At 35.9% G+C, this 15,059-nt stretch overlaps 1 protein-coding gene across 3 annotated transcripts in view; it reads left to right on the forward strand.

Moving 5' to 3' along the window:
- ACOT9 (acyl-CoA thioesterase 9) overlaps positions 1-15,059 on the forward strand; it is a 49,724-nt gene that overhangs the window by 7,686 nt on the left and 26,979 nt on the right. For 2 of the 3 annotated variants that reach the window (XM_032226295.1, XM_032226296.1), the window contains one exon: positions 1,728-2,841. The exons of the other annotated variant lie outside the window; for it this stretch is intronic. In XM_032226295.1, coding sequence (XP_032082186.1) covers position 2,841 — 1 coding nt within the window. In that variant the 5' untranslated portion in view covers positions 1,728-2,840. The remainder of the gene's footprint in view (positions 1-1,727; positions 2,842-15,059) is intronic. 3 annotated transcript variants of the gene reach the window in all.

Consider the following 15,059-nt stretch of genomic DNA (forward strand, 5'->3'; position numbering starts at 1 on the left):
TTCAGTCCAGTTATCATGTTGAAAATTAATCAAACATCTTAGATATTCTAATACCAACTGCCCTGAGAACCAAACAAACATATATTCCCATGGCTATCTTCCATTAGACATTAAAGTGAACATGGCCATCATAAACATTCCCCAAAAAGTGAGGGAATCTCCAGGGACACTTCGGCACCAGGAAACCAGTTGTAAAATATCAGTTATCACAGGCACTGCTAATAAATCAACTCCAACCCCCCCCCCCCTCTTCCCAATTGAATGGCAGTATCACTTTTATGGGTCTGACACTTATGTTTTTGGCCAAAGAAAAGCAGCCAAAAGTGCTTCCAAAAACGGCTCTTATCCTCTACTTGCCCTTCTTTATTGGTGTTAATGAGGAGATCAGATAATTTCATTTTCCATTTGAAATTTTCTTCTATTTCTCCACAGTAAATTTAGCAGAAATGTGCAATGCTTCACATTGAAAGGAAAATAGATGCTTCTGGTACATATGCATATAGCATCTATCAGAAATATCTCAAACAAAATGCTTTTCTTCTTGCACAGTCCTTGGAAAGATGCAGCTGCTTTTAGCATCTGCTCACATGTTTACAATGCCTATTATTGCTTGCTCCCACAGTCTCAGCAAGAAGGGATCTGGTTGCTGCACCCACTATTTTTTAATATAGAAAATTCCTTTTGTGTATTTACTTGGATAAGATCAGGGAAACCTATTTTTAGCATTCTGTAATGAACAGATTGGTTGGGATGTGTGATACAGTCTTTTTCAGACACAGACTATGGATTTCAGAATAATGTACAAGTTGTTTACCATGCATTTAGTTTTAACCATGTTTATTTTACATACTTTCTACATTTGCTATATTTTTATGACTTATTTTATATAGTACCTATTTTATTTGCTCAATGCTGAATGTTATCTATTTATACTTTGAAGGTGCTTCTGACAGGAATAAAGAATTATGCAGTTAATGTTAAGGAGTTAATTGATACTTAAAGACAGTAGGATAAAGGAAAAGAAAATCTGACAGAGCCTTTGGGTTTAACCCACTTATCTTCTAGGTTTAATGTTTGTGTGTGCACACAGACACATAGTGAAGGTAGAATGAAATAGGATTCAAGGGGAACAGGGGCTATCAAGAATATAAATATAGAAAGAAAGAAACTAGTGGAAATTAATATAATATATATTCTATAACTTAAATATAGCAGTGGGATAGAAGAGATAGATAACTTAGAATATTAATAGAGGAGTGGAAGAGGGCAAGGAGGAAAAGCCTGAGGGAACATTATTAAGGTAAATATATTGGATGGTAATCTGGGAGAACATATACAGAATTCTAGGAGAGCAGCATAGAATCCTAAAAGAGATGACAAATACCACAACTACCCGTGGCACGACAAAACCGCGCTCGTCAAAATAGTGGTGATAAAACCGTGTCGCTAAAGCCGCGACGTCATCACCGCGCTACAAAAGCGCGCTTTAAAACAGCACGGCGGCAGAAAATTTAATAATTTAAATTAAGGTTAGGATTAGGTTTAGGGGTTTGCTTTAGGATTAGGTTTAGGGTTAGGTTTAGGGTTAGGTTTAGGGTTAGGTTTAGGGTGCTGAGTGCTTCGGAAGGCGCGGATTTGCCCTCCGCCCTTATGTCAGCGCAGTAAGGTCGCATTTGCTTTAGCGATTCGGACGGCACGGATTAGGGTTTGCGCTTATGTCTCCGCAGATAAGGGCTTCGCGGTATTGTGGTGGAACCCAACTACCACCTTGAAGACAGGAAAGAAAACTTCACCAACTCCATTGGTGGGAATTGCCTCTTTATCCAACCAGAGATTGATTTAAGGAATGTCCACAACAGAAAAATTGAATACCATACCAAATATGCAAGCAATGCAATCCACTTTACTAATGATCCAGGAAACCATGATGACGCTCCAAGAAAACATATGCAAAAATCATGGAGAGATAAAAGTGGAGATGAGAAAAGAGAAAAGAGAAGTGAAAAGTGATATCCAGAAGCTGGATGAGAGAATGGGCTCAATACAGGAAGTGATCCCGAAAAACAATCAAAGAATAAAAACAATTGAAACAAGAACTGAACAAGAGAAAGAAAATTAGAATTGGTGGATCAGAGAATGATAGGGTGGAATAAGGATTTAGAAGATTCGTTGATACACTTAGAGATGGACCTCATTTTACCTAAGATTCAAAAATGTAATTGAGACTAAGGAAGAAGACCTGGTAATGGTAATGGTGGAGTGGATAGCTGAATCCCTTCAATGGGATAAACAAGAGATTTTAAATGAGTTGGATGAAGTCTATAGAGTATATATGAACTACGCCAGACATCATAGGTTGCCGAGGGAAGTTCACATATGATTTGCCTGGAAGAAAGTTTGAGACATTATCTACAAAATTATTAAGAGAGGAACCGATGAGATATAAGGATAAAGAAATCATAACATTGAAACAAATTCCTAGAAGAGTCCGAGAACAAAGAAAGAGCTATCAATTTCTGCCAACTTTGCTGAATAAATGAAATATACTATTCTGATGGTTAACCCTGGAAGGAGTGTTGGTATCCTAGCAGGATAAAAAAAATAAAGTAGATACCTTAGACAAGAACAAGAACTTTATGACCAACTCGTTGGATCAGAGAAAGAGCATAGCAGCAGGGAGGAATTAGAACAGATGACCCAAGGAGAAGACCAACAGGCTGTGAAAGGAAAAGACCAGGAGGAAAGAAGTAAGGAAAAGAAAGAATACCAAGAAGAAGAAGGAGTAAGAACAAAAACACAAAGAGATACAAGGTCTAATAGAACACTGCGGCTGGCACAACAGTAAGAGAATGGAAAATGAACTGAAAGTGTTTTCACTAAATGTTAATGGACTTAATTCTCCAGTCAAAAGGAAACAAATATTCACAAAATTAGTGAAACAGGAAATGGAAATTGTGTGCCTCCAGGAGATACACATTAAGAAGCAAGATGAAAAATATTTACAATGTAACAAATTGGGGAAACTATGTGGTTTTGGCAGAAGGGAAAAAAGGGGTGGCGGGAAAGGAATAAAAGCAAAACAAATATATGCATATACAAAGGGAAGAGTACTGATAATTGAGATAATTTTAGATCAAAAAAGTCTGTTGCTTGCAGCTATATATGCACCTGATAAGAATCAAAAGGAATTATATAGAAAAGTCCATGAAAAGATCATAGAGATCAGAAAAGAGAATATATGTTTAATTGGAGATTATAATGCAATTGTAGATATTAAGAAGGATTATGCCAATGACCAGAAAATTTTTTTTAAAAAGAAAACTCTTCCAAAACCCTTTTTCAAAATGGTAGAGGAAATTTAATAGACATTTGGAGAACCCTTAACCCAGAAGAAAGTAAATATATGTTCTATTCTAACCCTCATAGATCCTGGTCAAGAATCAATATGATTTGGATAAATGTAGAATTAGGTAAAGAAATAGAGGCGATAGAGATTCGGCCAAATAACTGAGAAGACCATAATCTCTTGTAATAATATGGAAAGGGCAAAAAAAGAAGAGAGGAAGATAGACATTGAACCCACAAACTTTAAAATAAAATGAATATATTAAATGGATTACAAAAGAATTAGAATTATAGAGAAGAGAGCTGACGTCACGACGGCACAATGTGCGATCTTGGTGATCCGAGATTGCAGTCGAATTCCTGCCGCTGGATGGTCCGTCCCGCAGAGACAGTGATTGAGAAGGGCACCTCCTACTGATCTCAGGGACACCGCAAAGTCCCTGAAAGATCCAGGAATAGCCTTTTTTTCTGGCAACAGAAACACAGCTAATGAAGCTGCTGAAGTTTGGCTTGGTTTGATTTATTGGATTTATATGCCGCCCTTCTCCCAAGGACTCAGGCCGGCGTACAACATTAAAAAAAACACATATTACGAAAGTTAAAAAAAAATTAAATAGAATATCCAAATAACAAACCCAATTAAGATTAACAATAACATTTTAAAAAACAAATTCAATTAAAATTAACAATAATCAATAATTTATTTTGTTTTGTTCAGGCCAGGCTGACTTGCTGGAGAAGCCAACTTTTTAGGGTGTGTCGGAAGGACCGGAGGTCGGGGATTATAAGAAGCTCCAGGGGCAGCTCATTCCAGAGGGAAGGCGCTCCAACAGAGAAGGCTCTTCCACTAGGGGTTGCTAGCTGACACTGTCTGGCCGATGGCACCCTGAAGAGGCCAATTCTGTGGGATCGCACTGGATGGTGGGAGGCTACCGGTGGCAGTAGGTGGTCTCACAGGTATCCTGGGCCTAAGCCATGGAGTCTTTAAAGGTCATAATTAGTACCTTGAATCGCACCCGGAAGACAACCGGCAACCAGTGCAGGCTGCCTAAAAGGGGTGCAACATGGGAGCACCTAGGTGCCCCCATGATAACCTGTGCAGCCGTATTTTGGATCAGCTGAAGCCTCCGGGTGCTCTTCAAGCACAGCCCCATGTAGAGAGCGTTACAGTAGTCCAGGCAAGGAAGGATGAGGGCATGAGTGATTGTGCACAGAGCATCCCGATCCAGGAAGGGGCGCAACTGACATACCAGGCGAACCTGGTAAAAGGCCCCCTTGGTCACAGCCGTCAGGTGTTCTTTTAAACTAAGCCACGTATCCAGGAAGACTCCCAGATTGCGGGCCCTCTCGGGGGGGGGGGCTAAAATTTCTCCCCCTATCATCAAAGATGGAACAAGATGCACAAATTGGGATGACAGAAACCACAGCCACTCCATCTTGGAGGGATTGAGCTTGAGCCTCTTCCTCCCCATCCAGATCCGCACAGCCTCCAGGCATTGGGACATCATGTCGAGGGCATCATTTGGATGGTTTGGGGTAGAGATGAAAAGTTGGATAACATCAGCATATTGATGATACCGTACCCCAAAACCACAGATGATCTCACCAGTGGTTTCATATATATGTTTAGCAGAAGGTGTGAGAGAACCGACCCCTGGGGCACCCCACAAGTGATGCACCTCGGGGTCAATCCCTGCCCTCCAGTCAACACAAACTGCGACCGATCTGAGGAGAACCACCATAAAACGGTGCCCCCCCACTCCCAACCCCCCGAGTTGTCGCAGTAGGATACCATGGTCGATGGTATCGAAAGCCGCTGAGAGGTCCAATAGGACCAGGACAGAGGAGCAGCCACTGTCCCGGGCCCGCCAGAGATCATCGACCAATGCAACCAATGCCATCTCCGTGCTGTATCCGGGCCTGAAACCCGACTGAAACGGATCCAGATAGACAGCTTCATCCAGGTACTGGGGAAGCTGGTGTGCTACCACACTCTCGACAACCTTCACTACAAAGCGAAGGTTGGAGACCGGACGATAGTTGGCTAAAGAAGCTGGATCCAGGGAAGGCTTCTTAAGGAGGGGCCTCACCACCCCCTCCTTCAAGGGACAGCTCCAGAACGGGAAGAAAGCAGAAAGAGAAAGTGTGTCGAATTGGTGAGGAAATTTTATTATTAGAGGAAGAGACTACCCAAGAAAAAAATTAAGTTAAGATCGAAGACAAAAGACTGTAGGTGGCGAGATTGATCTGCATTGAACTTAGTGTGTTATCCAGTTTCTAATTTCTTTTTTTTTCATGGATGGAACTTTTGCAGGGACTCCCTATTTTTTTAAACTGAATGGATTAATTCTTCTTTTTTCACTTTTGCTTATACCTATGGATTAAAATTCTCCTTTTTTTTATACTGCTTGATTTGATTGATTGGATTATTTTTCTCCATTTAAGGCTTTTTCTTTCTTTCTTAAGCTTGGAATATAAAGAAGCAAATAAGAAGGATTAAAGAGGGTTGTAACAACAGGAAGAAGAGCAGTTACACTGCCACTTAGAGGCTGGAGGCTGGATACATTGTTTTTTCTTCTTTCTGTTTGATTATTTGAGATTCAAGGTTCTTTCAGCTTGTTTATTGACAGTGATAGTAGGAAGAGCACAAGTTGTTTATACAGGTGCCTTTTGGAAGTTCTATCACTAGCTATTGGAGGGAAGACAACAATTTGACTAGAAAAATAATAAATGAACCTGTTTGAAGTTTCTTAAAATAGCCTTAAACCCTATAGTGGCAGTATTTGCAAAATTGAAAGAATGGCCCAGCAGGAAAAAGAAACTCTAATATTGCAAATGATTATGTTTGAAATTCAAAATCTATTAGTTGTGACAGAGAGAATTGAAAAGAGATTGGAGAATATGGAATACAAAACAGAAAAATCTGATGGAGAAACTGAGGATGTTTACCAAATGAAGAAAGTGGATGACAGAGTTCAAAAGATGGAAGAAAAAAATGAGCAAAGAGATAAGAAAAATGTGGATTCTGACAACAAAGTGAGTGTGGTTGGCAATGGCAAGAGTGGAATATGGAAAGGGGAGATGGATGGATTGGAACTCTACCCCAGACTTCAAAGCACAGAATAAGAAAAGAGAGAAAAATTGATGGAGATGAGAGAAATCTTGAATCACTAGTGATAACTAAAGATAAGCTGATGGAAAGAGCAGATGTTGGGTTTCAAGCTTTTGTGAGATACGAAAGGAACAGCATGTTGCCAAGGGAGGTTTATACAAGATTTATTAAAAAAGTAACTAGAACATTAATGCTACAAATGGCAAGAGATATAAGACCGTACTATTGCTGGAGGGATACAGGTTGATGCAATGAAAATGTATAATAAAAATTAAGCTAAATTTAGTTTATTAGTAGTATGTATAAAATGAAGTGACAATAGCTATAGTTAAATAATGATTAATAATGATTACAATACATATAGGTATATTAGTGTGATAATATGAAATTTTATATAAACAATATATGGAGATTATGAGAGGAGGTTTGTTATAAAGATGTATTGTGCTTGGATGATTTTAGGATGATTTAATGGAATGTTATCATATAATTCTATTCTAGATTTTGAATATTATATATAAAAAGATGTAAAAACAATTATAGTCAAATTAAGGTTGAGATATAATAATTGTAATATACATGAATATAGGTGAATTTAAAATATGTGATTTGATATGAAAAGCAGGTGGTGACTATGGAAGAGATGCATGGAAATACTGTAACCAACTGACACACTTTCTACAATTTGTAATGGAAAATGGTTTTTTTAATGTTTGTTTGTCCCTGTTTAGAAAACAAATAAAAATTGTTTAAATAAGAATTAGAATTATTCTTTCAGGTCAATAAGGAACAACATACCTCATTACAAAACTTATGGGACACTATGAAGGCATTTATAAGATGCCTTTACTGCTAAGAAAAATAAGGAGAAAGAGAAAGATTACAATACACTACAGGAGGAGATTAAACAGTTAGAAGCCTAATTACAAAAGAAGCCCGAGGATTAGCAAATTAAAAGGGCCCTAGCCAAGCACAAATTGAATATTCTGGACTAGGAGAAAATGGAAGAAACCTAAAATTTGTAAAACAAAACCACTTTGAACACATCAACAAACCAGGGAGATACTTAACATATAAATTTTAAAAAGAAGAGAGAAGAGAATAATCCAGCAACTACAAGATAAGAACGGAAACTTACAAAGCAATATGGACAAGAAAAAGAAGATTGCACATGACTTTTTTCAGGAGATCTATAAACAAGGAGTTGCAGTAGAGAAAACAAATCATTATCTGAAAAGAGAAAACATGACTCCGCTAACAGAAGAGGAAAGAGAACTATTAAATAGGGAGATAACATTAGAAGAACTTAAGGAAGCAATTCAAAGGCAAAAAACAAATAAGATCCCGGGGACGGATGGGTTACCAGGGGAAATTTATAAGAATTTAGGTGAACCAATTTAATTGCTGTTACTGGAAGTCTATAATGATGTTTTGACAGAAGCAAAGTTACCAGAATCGTGGAGAGAGGCATATATCTCTCTGATCTTGAAAGAAGGTACAGATGGCACACAAATTAAGAACTATAGGCCAATCTTTCTTTTAAATGCTGATTACAAAATATTTATGAACATTATTGCAGAAAGAATGAAGAAATTATTAAATGAAAATATACATTTGGACCAAAATGGATTCTTACTGATGAGACAAATAAGAAATAATATAAGAATAGTAATTAATATATTGGAGTATTATGAGACCCACCCAGAAAAAAAGGCAGCCCTGGTCTTTTTAGACGCCCAAAAGGTCTTTGACAAGGTAAATTGGCAATTCATGACCCAACAAATAAAAGAAATGAAGTTTGGAGAGAAATTTGAAAATATGATAAGTCAATTTACTCTACCCAGAAAGCAAGTGTAATAATAAACAGGGAAATCACAAAACCATTTGAAATAATAAAGGGGGTATGACAGGGATGTCCACTATCATCTCTACACTTTATTTTTACTTTAGAAATTTTATTAATAAGAATCAGATCAACTTTGGGAATAAGAAGAACTAAAATTAAACAACAAGAAGAAGGTCCAGGTGTTCGCTGATAACCTGGTATTCTTCATAGAAGAGCCATTGGAATTGGTACCAATACTAATAGAAGAGATAGAAAAATACGGAGTAGTGCGCCTTATAATTAATAAGGAGAAAACTAAAATGCTAGTTAAAAATCTAACAGTTAAACAGAAGAGAGAGAAGGAAATCGAGCTGTGGATCACAAAGAAATATGTAGGTATTTGGCTAATGGTGAGATGCTCCTCAATAAAATACATTATTACACGATCCTAATAAAAAAAGATGTTAGGGGGATTTAGAAGTATGGGGGATTTAGAAGTATGGGAGAAACTACTATTATTGTTGTTAGGAAAAATTGTGACCATTAAGATGAATATTCTACCTAAATTACTTCATTTATTCCAAACGATTCCTGTGAAACTGGATAAAAAATTATTCACAGATTTAAATAAAATAATAATTTTATTTTATTTAAATAAAATAACTACAAAATTTATTTGGGCAGGTAAAAAAGTATGAATAAAATTAACCGCATTGCAGGACAGCAGGAGTAGAGGTGACTTTGGACACCCAGTATGGGAAACTTATTACAAAGCAGCAAATCTAGTATGGATTAGCGAATGGATACATTTAAAAAATAGGAGAATTTTAATCTTGGAAGGGCACAACCTACAAATGGGATGACATGCCTTCATGTGGAATACCAGAAGCAAGTTACATGCATATTTTTACAGACATATATTGAGGGATTTGTTGATATGAATATGGGAGGGGATTAAAAGTAAACATTATATGAAAATCCTGGGCTGGATCCAGTATGGAGGCAATGATCTACCCAATACACTAGACGTAGGCAAAATGGCCAAATTCTATGAAATTTTAGACACCAAAGGAACACTAAAAACTAATCAGGAATTAAGAGACCTGGGAGTGACTGTTGGCCATATCTCCAACTACAGTCTAGATATAAAAAAGATCGAGAGGAATTTGGAATTGATATAGAACCAAAGCAATTAGACAAACTGCTATTGGGTACAGAAGAGAAATTAGTATAGAGGATATACAATTATTTACTAAATTTTGTCATGGCAGAGGAAATAGTAAATGGACCAATGATAGCCTGAGCTAAAAATTTTGGTCATACTATCGAGCTGAAAGATTGGGAAAGAATTTGGAATAAAAATTACACAATAACAAAATCTGTTGCATAGAAAGAAAACAAATACAAAATATTTTTTTAATTAAAGTTCTTTTTTATTTAAAAAAAAACACAACAAATAAAACCTTCCTTTTTTACATACTGTAGAAAGTGTATTAGTTGGTTACAAAAGACTTCCGTGCATCTCTTCCACAGTCATCAAGCATAATTCATATTAACTCAGATATTTATACATGTTACCGTCATCATACCTCCATTTTCATTTGACTATAGTTGTTTAGATGTCCTTCATCATAAAATATACCAAGATTTAATACATAACCACATACTGGCATTTCATTTACTTTTTCTAAAATCCTCCAATGACACTAAATCCTTATATCCTATTCTAGCTAAACATCCATAATATTTAATAACAAAGTTTTCTATCTTTCTTTCCAAATCATTGTTTACAATTTACATCTCATTTCCTTATATTGTACCCATACATATATATACGTTATTATCATTATCCCTCCTTTATTTGACTATATCCTGCATCATATCATTTTCCCCCCTAGTAATCAATCAATCAATTAACTGAATCTAACTTAATTCTTTTTTTAAATTATTATACAATTGTATCACAGCAGCCAGTTGTTTCGCCGGATTTGGCATTGGTTACTAGTCGGGCCCCACCCAGGGGCCTAGGACGTCGTAACGTATTTTTGTAATATGCGTGCAGATCCAAGCAGTGCGGCTTTTTGCCGCATTTGACTGATGGTGATTTTGTCAATTTTTAACTGTTTTAAATGTAATTCCAGTGCTTTTGGAATAGCACCCAGTGAGCCAATTACCACTGGAATTACCACTGCATCATCATCATCATCATCATCATCATCATCATCATCATCATCATTATTATTATTATTATTATTAACCTTTATATATAATCCAAAAGGGTTTCTAATCTTCCTTTCATGGGTGCCATTCAATATTCATATCCAGTTATTGCTTATCATAATACTACACATTGTATACATTATTATCATTGTCAATTATTTATTTAACTATATCTATTATCAATAAATTTCGCTAAGTTTAGCTCGTTTTAAAGTATACTCTTCCATCTATCAATCAGTATCTTTCCAATAACAAAACCGTGTCATATCTTCTGCCATTTGTGGCATCAGTCCTCTAATCATTTCCTTAATCAGCTTTGTATGGACTCCTCTTAGCAACTCTTTGCTTATAAGATCTCTCATATAATTTCGATGACCTTCTTCTGTTTCCTTAATCTGCTTATCTTTGATTGTCGGTGGTGTTATCAAAACTATTGCTAATAAGGTTTTTCTCTTTTAAGTTCATAAATTCTTTTATTTTTTCCTCTTCTGTATCTTCCCATCTGGGGTATGTTTCCCCTCCATTTAATTCCTCTTTCAGTATTTCACTCTTTCCATTTTCAGGAACAAACCAATCACCATAAGTATCACCAATTTTAATTTCTTTATATTCATTTTACTCTTCGATTTTTTGGATTTTAACTGCCACTTTTTCCATTTGATGAACATCTTCAACTTCTCCGTCATATTTTACTGTTAGATGCACTAAGTAATCCAACTTTTTCTCTATCCTCTCATTTCTATTTGATAATTTTTGTATTTCTGAGAATATCTTTTGCAAATGTAAAACTTCTTTCTGTTGTTGAAATTGTGCCATGATTTCCAGCTGACAAACACTGCTACTCTAGCTTAGAAGGCTTTAGCAGAATTAAGCATCACAATAACATTTCACCTTTCTCTGGTTAAGAATCTACTTCAAAGGAACAGTCTGTGTTTTTTTCTTCTTCTTCTTATCACTCTATATAAACAAGCTGTGAGTCCTTGAAGTGCCAAGCCAGGATAATCAGTGAAAGAAGTATTTCATTTCCAATACACAAACATCTAGCTTCTGAGTAGCAGCATTACAATGTTAGAATGTTACCACTTCTTTGTTTCTTTTTGTATCTTTTTGTATTTCAAATTAAAAAAAAGATCCAATTCTTAAATGAGTTAGAAAAACACAGTAATGAAAGAAGAAAGTTTTAGTCCATAGATTACAGAGAATAGTCAAAGAAAAAAAATAGAAGAAGGAAACTTAATCCGTTCGTTTTAAAAGGCTTGCATAAATGCCATCCGTAAAGATAGCATTTAAAAAGATAACCCACTGTTCAAAACTAGTCCTAGTTTAATTCTGCCGCTTATTTCTTCTGTTCCTCAATTTAAATTAATTTTAAGTTTTTTTTATAGGTAGTCACTTTTAAAACAGAAAAAATTCCTTACCAGTTGAAAACACTTTTTCTTTCCGTATCCTTCCGTTTTGGAGCCGCCCCGACGTCGTCAGTCATTTTGCTGGATTTTTTGTCACCGTCTTGAAGAACTTCTCTTGGATCAATCAGGGACTTTGCGATGTCCCTGTGATCAGCAAGAAGTATTCTTCCTGTTCACCATCTCTACGGGATGGATTAGGTCCGTTTGGACCACCCAGAGACAAAAGTGTCGACTGCAATCTTAGAGCATTGAGATCGCATCCTCCCATCCAATACAAAATGTTTTATCGGTGGCATTTAGCCCCCACGAGATTGGCAAAAATTTATCCAAACTTAAATCCAAACTCTCCAAAGAGCCAAGGTGGCGCAGTGGTTAAAATGCAGCACTGCAGGCTACTGCTAGATCAGCAGGTCAGCGGTTCAAATCTCACCGGCTCAGGGTTGACTCAGCCTTCCATCCTTCCGAGGTGGGTAAAATGAGGACCCAGATTGTTGGGGGCAATATGCTGACTCTCTGTAAACCGCTTAGAGAGGCCTGAAAGGCCTATGAAGCGGTATATAAGTCTACTGCTATTGCTATTGCTAAACTGTTGGAAGGATAAACAGGTGCAAGGTACCTTCTTTCATGCTTGGTGATTATGCCCGAAAGCTAAAAAATATTGGACTAAAATACAAAAATTATTACAGGAAATTACAAAAACCCAAATAGAGCTTAAAGCAGAATTGTTTCTTCTGGGGATCATTAAGGAAAAGTATACGAAAGAGATATAATATTTAATTTTGCACATTATTACAGCAGCGAGAATAGCACTTACACAATGTTGGAAAATTATACCATGCCAACAGACTGTTTGATAATCCAAAAGATTTTTGATTGCATAGAGATGGATAAACTCACATTGGAGTTAAGGGACAAGGAAGACTCAGAATATTGAAATATACAGGTAGGAAACATAGATGCATAGATATAGGAATAATTAGGAATGTATAAAAATGTATTTGAATAACAAATGGTTATGTTAGTATTGTCAAAAAAGATGGTAACTTCTACAAAATTATTTTTGAAGGTATTTGTATTTTAATGTTTTAAATTTACAATAAAGGCTTAAAAAATAAAAAAAGGAAATAGGATTCAAGGTACAAAGAAGCAATTTGGATCAATCTACAGGTAGTCCTTGCTTACTGTCACAATTGAGCCCAAAAGTTCTGTTGCTAAGCAAGACATTTGTTAGTTTTGCCCTATTTTATGACCTTTCTTGCCTCACGTGTTAAATAAATATTTTATTGCACATTTTTTCCTTACATGTCTCTATCACATGATTAACAGATCTGTGACATTATCCATACAACTGGAATCAATATTCAATACATTATATACATTCTATTTCCAAATGTTCTGACCCTATGTACATTTCCATTTCTTATTTCTATTGTATCTCCATACCATTTCTCCCATACCTCATAGTATTCCGAATCATCCTTTCCCTTTAACTCTAATGTAAGTTTGTCCATTTCTGCAAAATCATATATTTTTTGGGTTACTAATCCCTCTGGTGGAATACTATCATTCTTCCAATACTGCCACCGTTATTATATGTAACATCAGGTACTTTAAGTTTCTATTGTACTTTGCCTTAATTATCCCCAGGAGAAACATTTCCGGTTTGAATTCTATTTGACATTTAGTTGACTCTTGCATCCAATTCTTTATTTTCAACCAATATCTTTTCGCCTTGGGGCATGACCACCATGAATAAAAGAAGGTACCTTGTCCCTGTTTGCATTTCGAGAATTTTGGGTTTAAATTTTGGTACATCTTGGCCAGTCTCAATGGCACTAGATGCCAACGGTAAAACATCTTTTTCTTATAGGACACAGATTTTGTAATTGTATAATTTTTGTTCCAAATTGTTTCCCAGTCTTCTAATTTTATATTGTGTCCAAAATTTTTGGCCCAGGCAATCATTGGTTCTTTTACAACCTCTTCTGCCCTATCAAATTTAGTAAATAATTATAAATTTTCCCTCTGGGCCTACCAACAGTTTTATCTAATTGTTGTGATTGAATATCGAATCCACATTCCTCAGCATCCTTTTTATATCTTGATTGTAACTGTAAATATGCTCACCAGTCAATACATATTCCTTGTTCTTTTAGGTCCTGATTGTTTTTGAATTTCCCTTGGCAATCAAAAATTTCATTGTACCTGTACAGTTGACCTATATTTAATGTGTTGGGATTAAATCATAGCCTCCATGGTGAATAACCACCCGGGGATCTTCATATAGTGTTTTCTCTTTATGTCTTCCCAAGTTTGTATCAACACATCCCCTATTTTATGTCTGTAAAAATCCAAAGTGCTATGTTTCCCTTATCCCACAGAAAGGGGTGCTACCCCTTTTGTAAATTGTGCCCTTCCAATGTTAGAATTCTTCTATTTTTTAGATTTATCCAATCTCTAATCCATACTAATATCACAGCCTTGTAATAGAGCTCCCATGCCAGGAGTTCAAAGCCATCTCCATTTCTACTATCATAGAGATAATTGTAGTGTTCCCCACCTTTCCAAATCCTTCTTTATTTGTTGGAATAATTTTATATAATTGTCATCTTTTATTGAGGATTTGCCATTAACCAAATTTCTAAATATTTAATCTTCTTAGTGATTTGTAGTCCCATTTTGTCCTCGAATTCTTTTTTCTGATTCATTGTTAATTTTTTCACTAAGATTTTGGTCTTTTCTTTATTAATTTTAAGGCCTGCTACTTCTCCATATTTTTCTATTTCTTATAATAAGATGGGGCCAGTTTCCAATGGCTCCTCGATAAAAAATACTAAATCATTGGCAAAGGCCTGAACTTTATACTCTTCCTTTTTGATCCTTGCTCCTTTTATTTTTAGATTTGCTCTAATTCTGATTAATAGTATTTCTAATGTCAGGATAAAGAGTAGCGGTGACAGTGGATACCCTTGACGTACTCCTTTCATTATTTGGAATGTTTTTGTGAAGTCACCATTTCGTATTACGTTTGTCTTTTGGGTAGGGTATATAGCTTCTATCATAGTTATCTCCAAAATTCATACTTCTAATTTGTTGGCTCATAAATTGCCAACTTAAGTTATCAAATGCCTTTTGGGCAGCTAGAAAAACA

This window comes from Thamnophis elegans, chromosome 11, assembly GCF_009769535.1.
Source record: "Thamnophis elegans isolate rThaEle1 chromosome 11, rThaEle1.pri, whole genome shotgun sequence".
Taxonomy (NCBI): domain Eukaryota; kingdom Metazoa; phylum Chordata; class Lepidosauria; order Squamata; family Colubridae; genus Thamnophis; species Thamnophis elegans.